Source organism: Sparassis crispa, assembly GCF_003851025.1.
Source record: "Sparassis crispa DNA, contig_000006F, whole genome shotgun sequence".
NCBI classification, from domain to species: Eukaryota; Fungi; Basidiomycota; class Agaricomycetes; order Polyporales; family Sparassidaceae; genus Sparassis; species Sparassis crispa.
This window is the reverse complement of record NW_020939753.1, coordinates 1100729-1122049: the sequence shown is the minus strand read 5'-3', so window position 1 is coordinate 1122049 and position 21321 is coordinate 1100729. Positions and strand designations below refer to the sequence as shown.

General features: G+C 49.7%; 8 protein-coding genes across 8 annotated transcripts; 2 read left to right on the top strand and 6 right to left on the bottom strand.

Moving 5' to 3' along the window:
* Nucleotides 1-1895: 1895 nt before the first annotated feature.
* SCP_0704190 (hypothetical protein) lies at nucleotides 1896-5278 on the bottom strand (the record flags this gene model as incomplete). The annotated part of the gene is made up of 4 exons (XM_027760345.1): nucleotides 1896-2572; nucleotides 2629-3149; nucleotides 3206-4751; nucleotides 5071-5278. The coding sequence occupies 4 exons, from the start codon at nucleotides 5276-5278 to the stop codon at nucleotides 1896-1898; spliced, it is 2952 nt and encodes a 983-aa protein (XP_027616146.1).
* Nucleotides 5279-6027: 749 nt separating this feature from the next.
* Nucleotides 6028-6721, bottom strand: SCP_0704180 (60S ribosomal protein; the record flags this gene model as incomplete). The annotated part of the gene is made up of 5 exons (XM_027760344.1): nucleotides 6028-6042; nucleotides 6096-6165; nucleotides 6217-6366; nucleotides 6432-6627; nucleotides 6679-6721. 5 exons carry the CDS (start codon nucleotides 6719-6721, stop codon nucleotides 6028-6030), a joined length of 474 nt encoding a protein of 157 aa, XP_027616145.1.
* Nucleotides 6722-7564: 843 nt separating this feature from the next.
* SCP_0704170 (Probable glutamine amidotransferase) lies at nucleotides 7565-8636 on the top strand (the record flags this gene model as incomplete). The annotated part of the gene is made up of 2 exons (XM_027760343.1): nucleotides 7565-7776; nucleotides 7835-8636. The coding sequence occupies 2 exons, from the start codon at nucleotides 7565-7567 to the stop codon at nucleotides 8634-8636; spliced, it is 1014 nt and encodes a 337-aa protein (XP_027616144.1).
* Nucleotides 8637-8801: 165 nt separating this feature from the next.
* On the bottom strand, nucleotides 8802-9224 carry SCP_0704160 (hypothetical protein; the record flags this gene model as incomplete). Its single annotated transcript, XM_027760342.1, has 1 exon — nucleotides 8802-9224. One exon carries the CDS (start codon nucleotides 9222-9224, stop codon nucleotides 8802-8804), a length of 423 nt encoding a protein of 140 aa, XP_027616143.1.
* A 136-nt stretch (nucleotides 9225-9360) lies between these two features.
* On the bottom strand, nucleotides 9361-10989 carry SCP_0704150 (hypothetical protein; the record flags this gene model as incomplete). The annotated part of the gene is made up of 4 exons (XM_027760341.1): nucleotides 9361-9934; nucleotides 9986-10611; nucleotides 10683-10843; nucleotides 10893-10989. 4 exons carry the CDS (start codon nucleotides 10987-10989, stop codon nucleotides 9361-9363), a joined length of 1458 nt encoding a protein of 485 aa, XP_027616142.1.
* Nucleotides 10990-12933: 1944 nt separating this feature from the next.
* Nucleotides 12934-13775, top strand: SCP_0704140 (hypothetical protein; the record flags this gene model as incomplete). The annotated part of the gene is made up of 2 exons (XM_027760340.1): nucleotides 12934-13328; nucleotides 13385-13775. 2 exons carry the CDS (start codon nucleotides 12934-12936, stop codon nucleotides 13773-13775), a joined length of 786 nt encoding a protein of 261 aa, XP_027616141.1.
* Nucleotides 13776-18195: 4420 nt separating this feature from the next.
* Nucleotides 18196-19037, bottom strand: SCP_0704130 (hypothetical protein; the record flags this gene model as incomplete). Its single annotated transcript, XM_027760339.1, has 3 exons — nucleotides 18196-18569; nucleotides 18622-18835; nucleotides 18906-19037. The coding sequence occupies 3 exons, from the start codon at nucleotides 19035-19037 to the stop codon at nucleotides 18196-18198; spliced, it is 720 nt and encodes a 239-aa protein (XP_027616140.1).
* A 273-nt stretch (nucleotides 19038-19310) lies between these two features.
* SCP_0704120 (hypothetical protein) lies at nucleotides 19311-20711 on the bottom strand (the record flags this gene model as incomplete). Its single annotated transcript, XM_027760338.1, has 5 exons — nucleotides 19311-19601; nucleotides 19662-19868; nucleotides 19918-20101; nucleotides 20152-20500; nucleotides 20567-20711. 5 exons carry the CDS (start codon nucleotides 20709-20711, stop codon nucleotides 19311-19313), a joined length of 1176 nt encoding a protein of 391 aa, XP_027616139.1.
* Between the last annotated feature and the right edge of the window lie 610 nt (nucleotides 20712-21321).

Here is a 21321-nt window from a genome sequence, read left to right as displayed (position 1 = left end):
AGATCATCCCAGTTTCCACGTTGTCGCGCCTAGTCTTCCAGGGTTTGGGTTCCCTGAAGGACCCACCAAGAAGGGATTTTCCGGCGTCCGTTATGCAGAGGTTTGTACCTGAGGGGTGCTTGTTACACAACTACTCATGGCTAACATCGAAGGTTGTTAACAACTGGCAAACTGATGCTTCAGCTTGGTTACGATGAATACGGTGAGCAGCATCATGAGCCTTTGTATTGATTGTGGTTGTGGCTGGTGTAGAACTTCAAATTCCAGGCGGAAGATTTAACTTTGCTAACTGATTCATGTAGTTGTCCGAGGAGGAGATTGGGGATGCTTCGTCAGTCTCCTCACGATCTCTTTCCGAAAGCACGCTCCAACATGACACCTTCAGATAGCCCGCAAATTAGCAGCCATGTATAGAGGAGCTAGCGTTAAAGCGTGGCATACAAACTTTCCCAAGTTGCTCTCTGCACTGCATATTTATCCAGCTCCCTATGACGGCGTGTTCCAGCATCCGCCAGCCCCCCTCCTTCTGGAAATACCCATATCTCTCCCTCGTGCATCTCCTGACGCCCTACACGCCCGCCCAGCATGCGGGGTTTGAGCGCACGGGATGGTTCCTACCAAGGGGCAGGGCTACTTCCGGGTGCATTCAACGCAGCCACAAACTCTCGGGTACGGTCTCGCCAACTCGCCCGTCGCGCTGCTACCGTGGATTTACGAGAAACTAGTACAATAGTTGGACGGGTACGTGTGGACCGACGACGAGGGTGGGTGTATTCGCGCTTGGAGCAGATTCTTGCTCGCTGACGGCGACAGGTGCACGCAGTCCTGACGTGGATATCAATCTACTGGTTCTCCCGAGTGCGTCGACGCGGATATACTACAAGACCACCCAGTAATACCATAACCACGCTTGGAACCCCATTTCATGCGGCCTATCGTATTTTCCAAAAGAACTCATCGTCGTGCCAAAGACGTCTCGCTGCCTCGTCTTAATTACGATTTCGCTCACTGAATCCGTTATTGCCGTGCAGCTGGGCCCGCACCATCGGCAACGTTGTCTTCAAATCGAAGCTCAAAATTAGTGGCCACTTCGCTCGCAGCGGATGTGCGAGCCATGTTCGGGAAGGGCGGGCCTGCATTTGGCGTTTCGCAGGAAGAGCCGGATATGACCCTCTACTTGAGGCCTGACGCCTGAGGGCGTATGATCTCTCCGGACGGAGACAACGTTTTTCTTGCAGGATTTCTCGCTTCAGACCCAGTGACATGCCCGATCCACCATTCAGAGGCGACGGCTTGCCATGTTCTTGAATCGATTTTGGAGGCCGACTTTAATATTGCCTGGAGTACCTCACGGCTGCCTTGCAGAGACTCGATTACCCACGCAAGTATGCTCACACCTCAAGGCCTCACACCCTCCATGTGCTACATCGCCTTAAGTTTAGGGTGGAAATCGTGTCGCTTTTTATAGTCGCATGTACAACCAACAACTCTAACCCGCGCTACTGGACACAACGACAAAAATCATGTATATACGTAGATGCACGACAACCAGCGCGACGAAAACAAAAAGGAAAAAAGCACCACGGCACGAGAGGTAACCGAAAATCAAAATAGTAAGGTTCTCGCACTGTCCACAGAGATAAATATTGAAAAGGATATTAGGGTAAGTGTGTCACGAAGGGAGGGGTATATGGATGATGTGGGGATGCACGAGGCAAGGGAGAGTCGCAAACTGAGCGTACCTCAATAAACACAAGCAAAACCTACTTCAGACGCGACGAAGCCTTCCCATCAAGATGTACATATTCCCGTTAACCACACTGCGAAAGTTCATGATCACGAACTAGTCAAACAACCGACCAACTTGCACATGGCGACGTCTAAGTGCTTGGCATCTACCAACTCATCGTGTTGTCCCTGAGCACAGGGGCTGAAATCATGCCTGGCATAACAGTCCTACGCTCTCTCATCCCATCCTGCGAGGCAGCACCTGCAGCGGCGGCGGCGACATCAGCGAACCCGCGCAACGAGTCCGCAGCATAATAGAAGCTGCGCCTGCGCTGCCCGCCCAAACTGTCGCGATCGAATTCCTGGCCTTCAGGACGCGCTCCGACGAAGTCATTAGTGGTGTCCACAGGATCAGAGAGACGCCGGTGAGCAAGTTCCCTGCGTTGCTTGACGGCGCGCACGATGAGGAACGCAAGCACAAGTAAGGCAATGGCACCCAACGAGCTGACCACACCGATGATGGCGTCTTTGCGGGAGTTAGAACCGGACGAGTTGGACGTACTCGCGGTGCTATTGGAGGCACTACTTCCGCCCGTGCCCGAGTTTGGAGACGGAACTGAGTCCAACTCGAACGACGGGTTCACTTGAGCCGCGAGCTCGATGTAAGGCTCACCCGCAGCGGTGTAGAACGGCGAAGTTGAGACTTTAATCTGCTGTGCCAAAGTGGACACTTGGTTGGTGGGAATATAGGCAAGCCAGATCGTTCCAAGTTGGTTCACATCCGCAGGGCCCTCATAAGACGTGGGTTCATAGGCCTGCAACGCATAATTCATGACCTGATCCGCTATCAAGTAAAATGTCAAAGTCTAGGACAGCATATATTTATAACAAAGAACTTACATGGTATGGCCAACGCACTGTAGACCACTGCAGGTCCCCACGCGAATATCTGAGCCGACGCCTGCGTGTCATTGACGACAAATGGCCAGTTCAATGCAGGACCAAACAAGATGCTGATCAAGGTGTAGTTACTCAAGTCACCAGGGAGGACGTCCAAAGGATAGATGCGCGCAGCGAGTCCAGAAGGAAGAGCAGCAGCGGAGGGGCTGGCAGTCGCCGACGCTGACGCGCTGTTTATCTCTACTGACGATGTTGGCTGATCGGGATTAGTGAGAGTCGAAGGAGTCGCCGACGTGCTCGACAGCGATGCCACAAGGAGAGATGACTGTGTCACGAAGGAGAACTGGGAATTAATCGAGATCGAGGTCGTAGGACGGACAGTGGAAAGCGAAGAGAATGACAGTGAACCTGAGCTTGACAAGCCTGATGGGAAACTGATAACGACTGAGCTGCTTGCAGATCCACTGAGAGAACCACTGGACAAAGACAACGACACGGATGCGCTCCCAGTGATGCTAGCACTATCAAGATTTCATACGTAAGTCTTCGTTCGCTATAATAATGTGTTGTTATTTACCTGGATGCCGACTGCGAGCCAGAGGTAGAAACACTTTCAGAAATAGAACTCCCACTAGCAGATATGCTTGTTGAACCTGAAGGCGTTGCAGACACTGACTGGCTGTCAGAATCCGACTGGCTTGCAGATACCGATTGGCTCGCAGATACCGATTGGCTCGCGGACACCGATTGGCTGTCAGATACCGACTGGCTCGCAGACACCGACTGGCTGTCAGACACCGACTGGCTCGCAGACACCGACTGGCTCGCAGACACCGACTGGCTCGCAGACACCGACTGGCTCTCAGACACTGACTGGCTCGCAGACACCGACTGGCTCACGCTTCCTGAGCCCGATGTCGGAGAAGACGTCACGGACGCACTCACGGACCCTGAAGTGGGAGTGAAAATGCTGAACGAAAAAGACGGGGACGACAAGGGTATCGATGGGGCCCATGACGGCAGGCTGTTGGGGAGGCTGGGCGATACCGACGACCATGGACTGATCGGGAGGCTCACCGTTCCCGAAGTGGGGAGACTGATCGTGAGCCCGCTCGCAGAGGAGCCAGTAGCGCTGGCGGGGCTGCTGCTAGAGACGACCGAGGAATCCGGATCGGAAGACGACACGGGGGGAAAACCGATGCTCCAGCTGATGCTCAAGCTGAACGACGGAGTGGGTGTCTCACTCGCAGGGGTACTCGTTGGTTCAACGCTGGTGGGTGGAACGCTCGAGATAGGACTTGCACTGCTCGCGCCTGTGGGTGTAGAACTATCGGTGGCACTTGAGGAAGGAGACGAGCTATCAGTGGGACTCGCAGAGGGAGCTGCACTATCCGTAGGGCTCGCAGAAGGGGACGAGGTATTGGTGGGACTCGCAGAAGGGGGAGGGCTGTCGGTCGGACTCGTGGGAGGAGATGAACTAGGCCTCGCTGACGGCTCCTCGCTATCGGTGGGACCTGACGAGGGCGACGAGCTGTCCGTCACGCTTGCGGGAGACGACAACGGCGGAGCGGAAGTAGGAGGATTCAGGAAACTCGACACAACACTCGACAGATTTGACACAACGCTCGGAATAGGATTCGGATTATCCGTGCTCGAGCTTTGGCCGCTGGAGTCGGTCGGTGTCGGGGTGGGAGTCGGTGTTGGTGTCGGTGTCGGTATCGGGGCGAGTGTGAACGATGAGGAGGGCACCGATGAAACCGTACCGTCCGACGAAATAGCTGACGAAGACGACAGTGGCGAATCGGTGTCGGTGGGAGTGGCCGACGTAGGGATGGACGAGGCACTGTCCCTGTGGCTTGTTGAGCTCACAGAAGATGAGCTCGCGCTAAACGAGGACGAAACCGAAGGTGACGATGCCGAAGACGCGCTTGGACTCGACGGATCGACGAAAGACGACGAGGCGCTAGAACCTGCAGACGCCGGAGAAGAAGAAGGCGTCGTAGGTGGCGGCGCTGACGTCGGCGTAGAAGAAACATCTGTCGAGCTTGCTGGCACCATCGCCGTTGTACCGGGCGAGCTTGACACGTCTCCCAGGAGACCGTTAACCGCGGAGTTCAAGTCGCCTGAGGACAGAAGACGTCAGCCTGGTACATTTTATGACTTCATATCACTTGAAGCGGCTTCGCAGCCAAGTCTCGCTGCAATGTACGCCCTGAGTCGCAACAGGTTTTGTTCTAAAACCTCTTGAACCGCACATCCTCGGACAACAAAGTGATATATTCCAAGCTGCGCGTGTTGTCTGATGCGACTTGAACGCGTAGAAAAAAATTACGACGCAGCAACTAGATTGGACGATTGCAGAATTACTGCTGTGTGATAATTCACATAGCACGCATCGGACGAGACCTCTGGCCCTCACCAATTTCAAAGAAAGTCACTCACCAAAGACCGCACTCAGAGGACCGCCGCCGCCATCACCGGAAAACTGCCTGCGCACAAGAGCTTTGGATATTCGGTTCTGGATTTTGTGAGCTAGAGAACGCCGGGCATGAGAAGAAGTGTGCGACGAGTGGACAGCATCGACAGAAGAGAAGAGCAAGGCAAAAGCAAGAAAAAAGACGAGGAGAAGACGGCGAAAAGCAGAAGACATGTGGGGGTCCCTGGTTACGAGACGTTGTTATGCTGTCGAGCGGGGACGGCTAGACGATGCGTCCGCCTACTAAGATGAAGGAACGTGGTACTGCTATGGTGGGCAGGAGAGAGTGGTCGTTGCTGACGACGTCGAGGGGCCAGAACCCGACGAGGGAGGAATAAGTTAGGTCGACGGACCCGTGGTGGCGGGAAGATGAGACGTCTTTGTTCTTATTTTGCTCACATCTCTCATCAACCGCCATGGCACCGCCTCCCGACGCTCAGATCGATTGTCGACTGTGTCTTTCAGAAATCATGTCTTGTATACTCTCTGAATATATGTGTCTTCTGCCCGTTGCATGCATGATAAGTTGTGTACATGAATGGTTTACATGCATCATACTCGATCACACACTCCAAATTGGGTAACGGTTATGGACGTCATCAAAATCCGGTCACATCTGGCTGATAAACATCTGTGACTGAACGAACTTATCGTTCGGGCGGAATACGCATTTCCAGACTCAACGCGAGTGAGAGACTGGGCGCATTGCGCGAAAATTATTGGGGTCAAAACATGGAAGATCCAGGCGCACCCCCGCAGCAAGCGCGCAGTTCCATCATCCCAGTAAATTGCGACAGAAACATATCTTGCTCGTACTTATGGCATGGATGGTACGCATACATGACATGAGATAATGCGATGGTGTAGGTGCAACAAAGGCAGAAAAAGGTGAGCAGCAGTAATTCGATGTGAGGGCAAGGCGGTTAGATGAAACCAATCTGCGCGTCAAACCCGAGTAAGCACGGAAAAAATCAAAACGCGATATACGAACCTTGTTTGCCACGTCCAGCGCATCGTGGTCGGGCGCCAACCGCACGTAGGCCTTTTTCTTGCCATCGGGACTACAACCAGCATGAGAATTACCTCATGAACTTGCGTAAAGTTGTACCCACCGGATGAGCGTGTTGACCTTCAAAGCCTGAACGTCGTACAGCTTCTTCACCGCGTCCTTAATTTGACGCTTGTTCGACCTGATGTCGACGATGAAGACCAGGGTGTTATTCTCCTCAATCTTCTTCATCGCCGACTCAGTGTTCAGCGGCCTGCATTATGATATCAACAAATGTTCACATCGCATGCCATGCGTTCAGGAAACCATCGAACTCACGAGACAATCGTCCGGAACTGGTCCATTCGTGGCACATGTGGGATGGACTTGCGAGGGTACTTAGGTTCACGAGGCAGGCGGAGAGTCTTGGGGCGGTGGAACGACACAGAGTAGTGGACCTTCCGCGAGTCGTGGGCGTGTGTACCGGCGAGCGCGGCCTTTTTCGCTGCCTTGGCCTTGGCATCCTTCCCCGTGGCTACGGCGAAAGAGTCAGGTCATGCTGAAATTATGATCCGTACACACATACCCTTGGCGGCCGCCTTACCCTTCGTGCTCTTTGTCGGGGCCATTGGTTATCGCGTGGTCTAGAGGAAACATCATTAGCACCGTGCAACCAAAAGTAGGTTGCAAGCGTAGAGGTAGGGTGTTGTCGGCTCGTTCTACTCCGAACACGCTTCACCGGAAGAACATGAACCTTCCAGTTGCGTTCCAGTAATGTTGTCTGGTATGAGACGGGACCACGCGTCCTGACGCCTAAAGCTCGCTTTCACCCCTAGGGCCTCCTGCCTCAAGCAGGTAATCCGTCGCTCCTTACTCCAATCCAGCCTCTTCCACCACAAATATTGGGACCGGACCTCCAGCATAGTACTCCAGACAACCTCCAAGATCCATTTGGCTTGCACAACAAGAATAGAAGACTCACTTTGACGAACGTCGGCCTGTGTTATGGTTGAGGTTGTCCGGATGATATGCAAATTTGCCTTTGCGGAAGTTGCCGAGTGACGGCACTTGCAACCATCGATTTTTTATCCCCAAATTATCCCATTCTCGCTCGACCTGAGGCGCCCGACTACAACAAAGTTGTGCTGTACACAAGTGGTAGAGCTCGGGTGTTCTCACTCTCCGATCGGAAGGTGCAGTCTCCGTTGGCCGGAGGTCAACGATTCAGACGCTGTGAACTGCCCTTGCATATAGCTCTAATGTACAACACAGTAAGTTCCATTCTATGTGACATTGCGTGTAATATGCCTGCGCAGGTGCCATGAAAATTTCCAGCAAGGTTGAGAGCTCCTCCTCGTTGTAGCGAACATGATGTCGATACCGATTTGAGTTCAAGCAGTCCTGGTATAAGATACCATCTACGCTCCCGCTCTCATCAAGTCCCCGTGCTGTTAGCACTTCCAAACGCGAAGATGTGTCGATGGTTCGCGTATCTCTCCAAGTCGGAACCCTGTCTCTTGGAGGACGTACTCATTGTCCCTGCCCATTCTTTGGCGAAGCAGGTGCACGACCACTATTTGCCCATGCTGGCTTACTACGAACCCGACTCTAATGCGCGCGACACGGACAAGGAGATTAAACTCCGCAACAGTTTGTATAATTTGGATGGGCTTGGAATGGCTTGGTGGGACATCATCAGACTCGTTCGTCCTGAGCCACGTCTGACCCTTTCTGCTCCCCAGGTACACAACATCTCGGGCAGAATTCGGGGAATGCGATGGACCACACCCGGCTGTGTACAAAGTCCTCCGCCAGCCGATGAATGATCCGGCATTCCTGTCTGTTTGCGCCAACACCTCCACACTAGCCGTCTTCGCACACATCCGCGCCGCCAGCGGCGGCACTGCCATCACAGAGTACAACAACCATCCCTTTCAATTCGGAAGGTGGTTGTTCATGCATAACGGTGTCATCGCGCACTTCAGCACGATCAAACGGCAGCTCATCGCGGAGATATCAGACGAGGCTCTGCAGCTGGTGCGGGGTACGACGGACTCGGAGCATCTCGCTGCCCTGTTCTTCACGTACCTTGAAGAGAAGAAAGGTGCAACCGCATGGGGAACGAGTCACACGCTGGAGGATGTCAAGCACACGCTGGAGAAGGCAATCTCCAAAGTGCTTGAGATCCAGAAGCAGGTGGTAGCGCAGCCGGACGCGTCGAGCTTAAACATCGCTATCACCGACGGTACACAGCTGCTCTGCATCCGATTCCGAAACCATCCCACGGAACATCCCCCATCCCTTTACTTCTCCACGCAGGCAGGTGTAGCCCTCAATCGGAAATACCCTGGGCACCCCGACATGGAGTGGACACATAACTCGCAGACATTGAAGGACGATCACGAGCACGGAGAGCATATCATCGTCGCTAGTGAACCTACTACTTTCAAGAAGCAGGACTGGGAACTGTTGAAGAAGAACGAGTGCATCATGGTGGACCCGAACATGGTATTGACACGGTCATCGGTCGAAATAGCATACTGATAACGGGACTGAGAACATATGTGTACATAGAGGTGATACTGTGCGGTGGTCATGATAGGGATGGTAGTATGTGACGAAGATCCATGGTAATTTGCCGAAGACAATTAGTGAACAGTGTTCGGAGAACGCGTCTCGCGACCACCATTCGTACACCGACCACGTCTTCTACTGCGCGGGCAAGTATCGAAGCGCCAACTGAGGGAGTGTCTCAGAATTCGCGAAATGCGGCCTCCTCCAATTCTTGTTCAATATCCGCAGACCAAGATCTATGAGCTGAACGGGCACCGGTGAGCCGTCCACAACGGCAGTGTTTGATAGAACGGCCTTCGTATACTGGAATAGATGCGAATCTTGCCACGAGTCGAGCAGCAATAGGTATATCCAATACCCGAACATGCATGCTTCCGAGTAAAGGACGAGGCAGTGAAGAGCATTACCCACAACGCTTTGGAGGCTGACGTATGACGACAAGAGTACAAACGCAGGGAACACCACCGACCTCAAAACAAGGTTTGCAGCTTCTCCTTCGTACGACCTGCGATAGAATGTCTCCTGGGAGCGGGGCATTTTCGTATTTGAGAGCGACATGATGATTGCATCCCGATACTCCAAGAGGCAATGAATTCAAGAACCAGCTCAAATATTTGATGCGCTCTAATATTACGGTATATCAGTAACGATGTGGGAGAACATTTACGGAAAGATTTACCATGAAGTTTGAGACTCAGCGACGCAGCAACATTTCCCAGAGCATCGTCAACCAGGAAGATTTAGGTGCATCGTCGCGTGAGGGTATGAGAATGGGCTGCTCCTCAGGACCCACAAGAGTGCTGTCATCGCTGCTTCCAGCTTCACTGCAGCCGGTAACCGATGACGCCCTAGATGATGGCGGTTCGGGGCTGGTGGCTCTATGGGACTGGTCCTTGATGTTCTCCGAGATATCCCATTCTATACCCTCCATTGAATCGTCCTTAATATCCTCTTTGAAATCCTCGTTTGAGTTATCCACGAGAGTGACCTCCGAATCTACCGAATCCCTTCGACGAGGTAGAAGCAGCGCAGTGGCTGAGTCCGGAGTCAAGGTGTCGCCTCCAAGCGGCGAAGGAAAGTCCTCCTTCAAAACCCAAGTGACCTCTTCCATTACTTCGAGAGCCCGCTTTTTGTAAACAGGAGAACGCGGAACATCGCCTTCGAAGAGACCGACCGAAGCTGCGGATGCAGGACCCTTGCTTCGACAACGCTTTTTGTGTAGGTTCAGAGTAAGTGATACGTCTGATCTCGAGGATACCAAATTACATCTGGCTGATACATTAGCATTGATGTTTGACGAGATCTCAAATATTACTTACGGCATACACCGAGCCCGAGATCGCCTGGGGCGATAGCTGGGTATCCTCGACACATATAACCGGCGGTTAGAAAGGGCGATGGAGATCCGACGGCACGATAATGAAGACGACCGCTGAGCTTCATTCGCTTGACGACACTCTGATTCAGAATGTCCGCCGGGGTGGAGATGCGAAACATTCAGGGGCGTGAAATTACGCAGCAGTGGGCTCAGATCTGGGAAAGCCCATAGGTCAACAGCATGACAGGGATCTATTCGCAAGCAACAAGGCAGCTCGAATTTTCGAAGGACTTCAGTCAAAGGAGTGGGAGGCCCAGTGCGTGTCTGACGTCCGCTTGCTTCACGGAAGCATGACAAGTATACCTGACTCCCTATAGCGCATGCAATGGTAGACAGTGAGAACCGGCTGAAGGTATTATGCATATTGGCTATCGCTTCGTTCACCATCCCCCAGTGGTACTTGCCCTCTTCTGACTTGATCCAGCGAATTGTGGTATATAGCTGCATGCCCAGTGCATCGAGATAGCGTGTCATATACCGAATAGTTGAGAACGTGAGGATGTATCCAGCTTCGCATTTCCCGCAGGAGGCCAATATGAGCTCCTGCTGTTGGTGAGTACAGATGACCTATGACTGAATGTGAGACAAGCCACAGACGAAGGTCGCCATTGAGAAAGAGATGAACGAGAAAAACTCACTATAGCGATCGATGTCCGCACTACTTCGTCTGGGTACAGTATACACAGCTTGATGAGGGACGTCTCTATGACTCCGACATGATGCAATAACGTCTCAAACGCAGTATTCCACTGCAGATGCTCTCTTGCAGGCAAACTGCAATAGGGCAGACAATCTTTGTCTGCGGACGAGGGTGAAATAGCATATCGCCTTCGATAACAGAGACTTACATGTGTTGAACGTGTCCACAAGGCACTGGACTCTGTTCGTCGCCTGTTCTATAGTTAACACTTGGAACGGCAAAAAAGGAGCATGCAATGTGGACATAAAGCAGATAGTGTGCTCAGGAGAGGGGGATGGCTAGCTCAGAATCAAAGTCGCCGGCCATTTGACCGTCACTCCCGTACCCAGTCAGACAATCATCACAGTGCCAGGGTTACGATACCGTGGGTGGACATCGGGTCGACTGTCGAGAACGCCATCTTACATATCCATTTTGGGCTATGTGACCCAGTTGGTAGACAGCGGAAACAAAAAGGTAGTTCGCGGAAGCAGATGACAATAGAGAAGCATATGACATCAACAAAAGAGAGATGCACTGTGGCAAAGGGTGTGAGATGTAGAACAATAGGATAAAGTCTATCTGTCCACAGTGTCGTGAAGGACGGCAGGCGTGTGCCAGTGGAGATCTAATGAAGTTCGCCGAGTATTGAGCGCTGAAGCGGCTATAGATGGATATGTAGCGTGTCTATAAATGTAAGTGCTATATCGATATCTCAACCTTGCCCGTCGTACAACCTTAAGCAGGCCAGTTGTGCTTACCTGGTCACAAAGGACGCGCACGGATTCTCGTCCAGCATCACGGTGATATAGGATTGAAGTTGCCAGACGAGCGCCAACGGATGTCTACCGGATGAGTTCATGGTCCAGGAGTAAACAACTTGCCAAAAGGACATTCATATCCGAGTCCAACGGATAGATGCCGAGGCAAATCACCCGCTACGCGTATCTGAGGTATATCTGAGGCAACCCTGAGGTGAGTGTACTTATACAAGTAGTGCAAGGCGTGGATCCTCCCGGCCGCCGCCGTCTTTAGCGTCACGGTTCCGATTTTCCCAGAATCAGTCAAGACTGGTGTCTGAGAAGATCTACCCCGCTTCTGTCGAGCCTCAATAGACGCCAAAAGGTGAGACAACAATAGTGGGTAGGGGCCTTACATCAGCCTGCCTAATGGATCATTATTATTACTTGCCGTTCTTGTGGGCGCCTGTTGACGCGCGTTCGATCGTTGTATCTCTCCTGAGTTGTACACCACCAGACGAGCCGGGTACCGGATGGGTAATCAGGCTCCTAAAACCATCTGTCGTTACAGCGTTCTCGCTCCTTTATCCTAGCACGCATGTTTTAGGAGGTCATGTGACATATGTTTTATGAGACTTACCCTTTTAAAAAATTGCCAGATCAGGACGAGCACTAAGAGGAGGAGAACGCTGTAAGATGGCTGGCCGAACTCGTCATCCGGATTGTTCCGAGTTTATGCAAGCCTATGTTTCTCGCAGGAACTTTGAGATAAACCACCATAGATCTTATTTTGTGAGGCACGAGCAGCCCAAAATTGGTTGCTTGCCGTGCACTGCAGTTCATAACATTGCACAGGCAACTCGCAAAGGCCGGAGCTACAGTGCTTTGCACATGAAGCTGCGTTCTCGATTCTGTAAAAGTTATTTGTTGTAGCCAAATAGTCACAGCATGTCACACCAAAATTATATTTTTTGAATTCCCTTGTACCGCCTGGCAGGATTGCATTGTCCATCTGTAACCCTGGCCTACGGTTACAACCCGGAATTCCCCGAAGACGGTTGATATTCCACACGTGCGCCTTTGTTGTTGCTCCAGAACTACTCTGTACGCACCAACAAAGGTATGTCTCATATTACACATTTGCTCCTCAGTACTTACCAGAACTACTCTGTACGCACCAACAAAGGTATGTCTCATATTACACATTTGCTCCTCAGTACTTACCAGAACTACTCTGTACGCACCAACGAAGACATTTTGTTCCTGTTCCGTTGTTGAGTGTTGCCGGTCGTGCACCGGCTTCCACTTTTTTTTGAACATCGAACGAACCTTCTATTGCGTTGCGGCTCTCTCCCTCGAGAATGCGCCCTCCGAGCCTAAAGGCTATCTTTCGGATCAATCTGCGAGCCACGAGGCTGCGGAAGCATCGCCCCACCACCCCATCCGAGCCCCAATGAGTGCTCTGCTCTGATGCAAGCACCCTTGTCATCCACCTCCACCTATTTACTGCCCACCCTGCCTGCCAACACTCGCACCTGCATCCATGACCTCTTCGATGTTCTCCCGTTCGACAACATCGAGAACCTTCAAGAGGTCCTGAACCCAGATTCTCGCCCGGCCTCGGTCTTCTCATATCTTTCACTAAGCATCTTATCAGCACTTTTCCCGATCACTACCAAGGCCTCCTCGCTGGCGGTATCTCTGCGATCCAGATCCCTCTCATCCAGTAGCTCGGATCTCGATACTTCTATTGTTATCATGTCCAACAACAACGTCGCATCAGTCGTACAGTCCTCCACGAAGCACGCTCCCATTCTCACCCCATGGAAAATCTCTCCCACCATTGCACACTCGTGGGAGAACACGTGCCTTTAATACTTCAAACACAACAATGTCGTGAATGAAAAGAAAGTCTCCAAAGTTACCCTGGCTTCCAAGACACGATCATTAGTGACTGGTACTACAACGATGTGGATACCTACGATGCAATGAGCTGGAAAGATTTCCTCTCTGCCTTCCATTCCCGCTTCTTACCGAAGGGCTGGGAATCATCCATCCTTACCCAGCTCCTTTGTTCACGCCAGAGAGAGGACAAATCTTTCCAAGACTGGGTCCTCTCCATTGAGAAGCTCAACACAATTCTCCGTGGCTCCCCCTCTCGCCTCGATGATGCCCACCTCCGTGCACAGATCAGCGCAAACATCTGCGCGCCGGACTTAGACAATGTCGCTGACGAGATTGTAGTTTTGTCGCAAGCCGGAAAGGTGGAGTACAAGCGGAATCAAGTCCGCATGGGGTCTGAGATGCAATGAAGGAGAAGAGTCTATTCCAGAGGTATGAGGTGGGTGGCCCGAAAGCATAGCTAGGAAAATCTCTGTAGTCGCAATAATCACTGGAAACGCATCAGAGTAAAATCGCACTGCCCTAAGGAGAACACTGAAGCGTGAAAATGCAAGACTGCCCAGAAAACACACAAACGCAAGACTGCCAAAGACACACTAACTGGATGGGATGAGAATGTGAATGAGGCTTTCACAAGTGTACCTTCCGGGATGGTGGTTTCTACCCCGACCTCTTCCCCTGCCATCATACTTAAACTGGTCCTGACCTTTCCTGCCCTCCTGATACTGCCCGCATCTGCTTAACAATCGCTCCGCTGAATCACTGCCCATCACGCCATATCTCGCAATCCCATCCCCTCACACTCCTACTCATTCCGAGGGATCCTCCATCACTGAAACCACCTGAGCACCTAATAAGGATCTGCCTGCCTCGGAGGCATCTCTCATCCCGAACTCAATCTCCCATCCCGAACTCAATCTCCCATCCCGAACTCAATCTCCCATCCATGGACGCCAGCATCATCCTTCGCAAATACACCCTCACGGAAGTGCTTCTTCGCATTGAGATCTTTATAAAAATTCTTCTAAGATAATTCACAAAGATCATCTTCAGTTTGAGATGGACTGCTTAGTTAGCGGGAAGTTAATCCTTTTTTCATGCTTATTAGCACTAAAGATTATCGTTAATAACTGACAATGATGCTTTTCATGAACAGGGTAGTTGAGTTCAGGAACTTTCAACTGTACAAAGTCAAAGGCGACGGGACAAGCAGATTTGGGGGTGAGGCCAAAAGAGAGGACAGCACCAGTGCACCAATCACTCGCATCAGAGCAAACAAAGATTTTGTTGTCACCCATGTTTTGATGGTCAATGACAGTAAGGCATTCCACTTCAGGGTACCCTTTTGACCTAGCTCTTAGCTTCAACATAATCTATATTGTGTAGTGGCTAAGAGCCTCTCAGGTGTCAGACAGACCATGGTACCAATACATGTTCCAGGGCATTATATGGGATTACCCAGGGCAAAGACACAGCAAAGGCTGGTCCAATGGCACAATCATCATATGGGATGTCCTATAGTACTAGGGCATTGATATTTATATCCCAGTATTACTGGTTGTCCCATGGTGCCAGGGGTACATAGAGATGTCCCACTATTGTATGGTAGTTTTTTTATACTTTGTTCTACAATCATATTGTATAAGCTCTAATTATAAAAACAGTGACTAGAATACTGTAAATAAGTGCCTTATTTGCACTTTATATATGGTGAAATATTTATAGAAAGCAGGATATCTCATATCAAGTATTGCGTATGCATTTGTAATGTTATAAAGACTATATTACTATTGGTAGCATGTACAACAAATTTATTAGCTCATATAACAACTAAGACAGGTCAAACAACAATGTTTATTCTCGTGTTTTAAAATCAATTTTACATTTTCTGACATAATGTTCAGACTAATATGATATAATCTTTGGCATATAGTATGTATCATAGCTATACTACAACTTTCACCAAGTGTCTCAAGAAATAGAACTACTCAGTCTACTAATATACTAGCAAAGGAGATATATTCTTGTCATGTCTCCTATCATATACTGTATTTGAATGAAAAAAGAAAGGCATTCACTGAATGACACCTTTGTATTATGGGATGTCCCTTTATGTGATGGGATATCCCTTGCAAGGACCTGTCACTCTTAAACCTTAGTAATTCAACTGTTAGTATAAATCTCTAGATAATTATAGTAGTTAAATAGGAACTTCAGGCTAAAGAAGAGACTAAATATCTGTGAATCTTAAAATAACATCTTAGGATGTCCTTAAAATGGGAGATCCCACCTTATATAATATGCAAATAAAGTGCTCGTTTGTATCACTATAGTCACTGTTTTTATAATTAAGGCTTAGATAATATGATAGTAAAATAAAGTATAAAAAAACTACCATACAATAGTGGGACATCTCTATGTACCCCTGGCACCATGGGACAACCAGTAATACTGGGATATAAATATCAATGCCCTAGTACTATAGGACATCCCATATGATGATTGTGCCATTGGACCAGCCTTTGCTGTGCCTTTGCCCTGGGTAATCCCATATAATGCCCTGGGACATGTATTGGTACCATGGTCTGTCTGACACCTGAGAGGCTCTTAGCCACTACACAATATAGATTATGTTGAAGCTAAGAGCTAGGTCAAAAGGGTACCCTGAAGTGGGCATTCACGACTGACGACAAGTGATTTGATCGCAGTGAAAGCGTCCTGGTGTACTGTAGACCAATGGAAGTTGTGTTCAGCTTCCTTGGTGGTGAGTGTGTTCAGAACGTGAGTGAATTGGGAGAGGGCAGGCAAGAAGTTAGAGATGTATTTGACAAGGCCCAGAAAGGAGCGGATGTCAGTAGCAGAGGAAGGGAAAGGCCAAGACAGGATTTTCTCAACTTTAGAGTCATCAGCCTTCACACTAGCATGGGAGACGCAGTGGCTGAGGAAGCATAGCTCTAGGCAGAAAAGGTCAGTTTTCTTCGAGGAGCAGTAGAGATGATGTGAGCGTAACGCAGAGAGGACAGTTTCAACATTATAGCAGTGTTGTTTCAAGGAGTTCAACCAGATAATGATATTGTTCAGGTAAACATGACAAATCGAGCCAATGTAAGGGTGGAGAGCAGTGAACACATCAGGAAAACCCAACTTTTACTTAAAGGTGTCCTTATGTGACTTAAATGCACTTATGGACCTTAAATAAGGTAAAAAAGGACAAAAAGTCCATAAGTCATATTTCCTTAGAGACTTAAAAGTCGACTTTTGAGAACTTATGGGCCTTAAATAAAGCAAAAAAGGACAAAAGGTCGGAATAAGTCCCATAAGTAAAAGTTGGGTTTTCCTGATGCATACAACATTGGCGGGTGGCCGGTGCATTCTGACAACCTCGTGGCATGACCGTCCACTCGTATAGGCCAAAGGAGGTCACCACCGCAGTATACGGAACATCGTCAGGGTGGACGCGGGTCTGGAAGAAGGAGTTAGTCATGTTGAGCTTACCCCAAATCTTACCTCGGCTGTCAGAAAGGATTTCTTGGATACTAGGGAGGGGATGGACATTGGGGATGGTATTAGCATTGAAGATGTGGTAGTCATTGACCCAGTGAGGAAGAGCAGTAGGGTCAGCTTTCAGAATGAGGAAATAAGGAGAGGAGTATGGGGAGGAAGACGGACGCATGCGTCCGGCATCGAGGTGTTGCTGTAAGAGAAGTTTTCAGGATTCGGGATATTTCTTAGGGCATTCATATTGTCGCCGAGCGATGATGAGGTTAGGATCCTTGAGACAGAAATGGTGGTACACGTCGGTCAGAAGTAGTGTTGCCAAAGTTCAGTTCAGAACGAAGGTTCGAACCCTGAACCTCTGAACTGAACCTAGAACTGAACCTAGGTTCAGTTCTGGTTCTAGTTCTGGTTCAGCCTCTGCTGGGTAGGTTCGGTTCAAGCATGAACTGGTTCGAATCTTATAGGCTATAACTCATTAGAAAGACCAAATATATGGGTGACCTTATGACTTTGAGAGTTGTCAATGCAACTAAAGACTGAAAAATGGTATAGAAAGTACATGTGCTGACTATAGTCTCTTATATTCTGCTGAAATTGCAGAGACCTACCCTGTATGGCATATCTTACATCAGGAAATCTTAACTTTACTTATGGGGACTTATCTGTCTTATTCAAGTAATTAACATGTTCAAGTGTGTAAGCTGATCTCGATACTTGATCGGCTTGGCCGGTGGCTTGACTGGCTTGAAATAGCTTGAAGCTTGATTTGTTGTTGCTTAATTGGCTTGAAGGTATGCAAATTAGTGCAGAGCAGGGGTTAACCCCTGGGTGTCCGAACGTGTACCCATACTCGTACCCGTGAGGGTACAATACCCGTATTGAAGGGTACAGGTATCCTACGGGTACTCACGGGTTATGTACCCTTGACGGGTATACTCATGGGTTTTGCACATAAGTAGAGACAGTACATAGGTACATACTACTCCAAGTCAGGTACAATGATCACATCCCATCCATCAAAGAAGCCCTCATCCTTGCCCTCGCCCTCCGGCCCCAAAGTAATAGTGAAGATGTCAGCAACTCACACGAAACCAAGCCAGCTCCACTCCCCAAGACACAAGAGTGCATGAATTGACTGTGCTGACAGCCCGTTGCATATGTGAGGGAGAAGCAGATGGCTCTTGCTGAATAAGTGTTCGACATCGATGGATGTGGCTGCAGAGTGGCACAGGCACAGTTTCAGCTTAGTTAGTTCAATGAAGATATGCCGGTGAGAGAAAACATACCTGGGATGGTCAGGTAGCTCATTGCCATCCTTGAGAGATGGGGGTACTACTTACGGCGTGCGTACCACCACACCAGTGCGTCATCGACATCCTCTGTCTCGGTGTCAAGGTACCGCGTGATTTCATCCCGGTCCGGTTGTGCCTTGGAAGCATTGTGCTTGAGTAAGTTGTCGAACATGTTCAATGATGGCTTCTGTGTGCATGCAGGATAGATACGTGAGAAAATAAAATTAATCGCGCACGACGAGGTCGAGACATATCTTGGGGATGAGCTCATTTGCCTCGGTGGAGACAGTTCCAGGACCACTGTGTGCGTACGTGCTTTGAACTCATCACGGATGACAGTTTCCGCCGTGTCGATCCACTCCTGCTCCCACCCAGCACGCTTGAAGTACTGGAGCTTGTGGGAGGAATGTAGTACTGAAAAATTAGATTAGTTAGCACACAATCAATTTATCAGACTTACACTTACCCATGGCAATACGATACACACTCGACTGGTCAGTCTTACTGTAGTAATGGTTCAGAGTCTTCTTCGCGAGGCCGATGGCAGCACGGATGCAGGGCTGGTAGTGCGCATCGAGAGATTCGTCCGTCAGGTGTTCGTTGATAATGTCCATGGCCGGGATGACCATGGGCAAGCTCGGGGTGTCGCGCGAGAAGTACAACGTTGTGTCGTTGAAGATCTGGAGGAGGGCGTGAGGATGATGTGGTGAGCGTGAGGAGGAGGCGTGTTGATAGTCATGTGTGACCTACCTTGAGAATGTCACGCAGTTGCTCTGCAATCTCCCATTCCTCGTCACTCAGCTCGTACTTTTGCAACTCCTTTGACCTGTCCTCTGTCATCTTGTCGATCGCCTTCCAGTACTTGAGCGCAAACTGCAACATTTGGAACATGGAGTTCCATCGTGTCACCACGTCACGTGGCATATTTCTTTCTGGCAGATCCAAATCGGCAAGTACCTTCAACCAAGCTGGCAACAGCTTGGTTGAAAAGCAAATGATGGCATTGGCTATCTTTCGCAACTGCGCCAATAGGCTCAACAGGTGCATGTGCACCATTTGACTAACACTCACTTTGACGAGGACGAGTTTTACAGGCCAGACACTCTCATCAAGCGCAGTGCGCTCTTCAGCGGAGAGGCCCTCCCGCTCATCTTCTCATCCATCCAAGTTGTCCACATCTTCTTCTGCAGTGTCACCATCTTCAGTGATGTTCACATCCAGGTCTTTTGTGAGCTCCATCAGTGCTTTTTCTGCCTCATTGAGAGCAGCATCGGCCTTCCCAGGTGCCACATTGAACTGATGCAACAGAGTCTTCACCACGAGATTGACAACATGGTCGAAGCAGTGCGATCGGTTTGCTTGGCCCTGAAATGACTCAATGAGCTTGACGAGCTCATCGATCATAACATCATTGGAGGTGGCATTGTCGGCTGTTACTCCAAGCAACTTTTTCCAAGGTGAGTTCTCTTACTTCATGAATTTGTAGCCCACATCTCACGGACTTACCTTCATAGTGATATTGAAGTCCTCCGTCATCTTTGCGAACGCGGTGGCCAAGTTCACACCATTATGGGCCTCGGCTACCTCAATGACATCGAGCACCATGTGGAGGGGAACACCCTTGTGATGAAGATGGACTGTGAATGCCACAATGGCCTTGTTATTTGGCGAGGTCCACACGTCCGTGGCGAAATTCAGCTCGCTGTCAAACTCCTTTCGGTAAGTCAGTCTCTTGCATGTACTGTGAAGCGCGTTCACTAACCTGGAGCATTTTTGCCACTCTTGCATGACAGCGAGCAAAGACCTTGTGTACATCGCGTGCTACCGTCCATCGAGAAGGGATCCAATACTCTGGGTGCCCCATCTTCATCAAACTCTGAAATGCCTGATCCTCGACAATTGTGAACGGGCGCAGACTTTCGGATACCCAGTGCATGATCTCCGCCCTGGCTTTCCACTGTCAGCATATCCGATACGAGAGAGGAGATATGCATACCTGGCCTCCTGCCAGCTGTGTTGGCAACTTGAGTACGTCACCTTCCCTTTGCCTTTGCGCTCGAATGATGCCATAATAGATCCTGACTGTGTAAACTTCTCTACGGCAGGGCGCGCTTCCTCTGCCGTCTTCATCTGGTCCACTGCTCCCAATGCCTCCTCTCCCCAGCATGCCTTGATATGTTTCCTCATGTTTCCGGTGGAGCCCTTATCACCCTTGTCAAGCCACCTGGCGATCTTCGTTCTGCAACCTCGGTTGGCACAGTGGAACACATGCGAATGCTTCCCTGCTGTGTCGCTCTTAATGGTGACCTCAGGCTTGAAAAATGCGTACGCGACAGACTTCCAGTCTTAGGACACACGCTCTGCAATCTCGGTAAGTCGCGTGATGAATCTGATCATTCACCCTCACTGACCTAGCTCTTCCTCAGGTGTTTCTGAGTTCTTCTCAGCAGCCTTTCTCCCACTCGCTTTGGTACTGCTCGACTTCGTCCTATTTGACCTTGCGCTGTTCAGATTTTCCACAACGACAATGTCATCCAACTTGTCGTTCTCGTCCATAACTACGTTGTCCTCATCCGGTGCATCGTCGACACGTGCACAATGATTGCGTGGCACATCTGATGTGATAGTATAGGTATATGAGGTCCGACTATATAAACCTGCGGAGTTTTTATAAATATATGAGTGAGACTCAAATTAAACTAAATAAATTGAAGCACAAATGCTAACACATATATTCTGTAAGAGAGCTACTTAAACTTAAACTTTGCATGTTAAACTTTGCTCTTAAGTACTACTTTACTTGAAGACATGTCCAGGATGTGTAGTAAACTACACATAGGTACATATATAGTAATAGTAAAGGTCATAGTACAGGTTTATCTTTTATAAACCTGTGACCCTCATAGACCTGTACTATATGCAGGTCTATGTACCTGTATGTATAGTCAGGGTCAGGCCTTTGTACTACATAGGTAGACCTGTGTCCCTACCTATACCCCGCAGTCTGGTGTTAGGCAATCTACCTCCAATCTGCACTCAATCCCGGAGAATCCTGCATCTTTGGGTACAAGTCAGGACCAGCATCAAGGTTTCAATCTCAATCAGGCCAATCAGCCAATTGGAGGAGGCATCTCGTACTGTAAATCTGTGCCATCAGCTTACTACC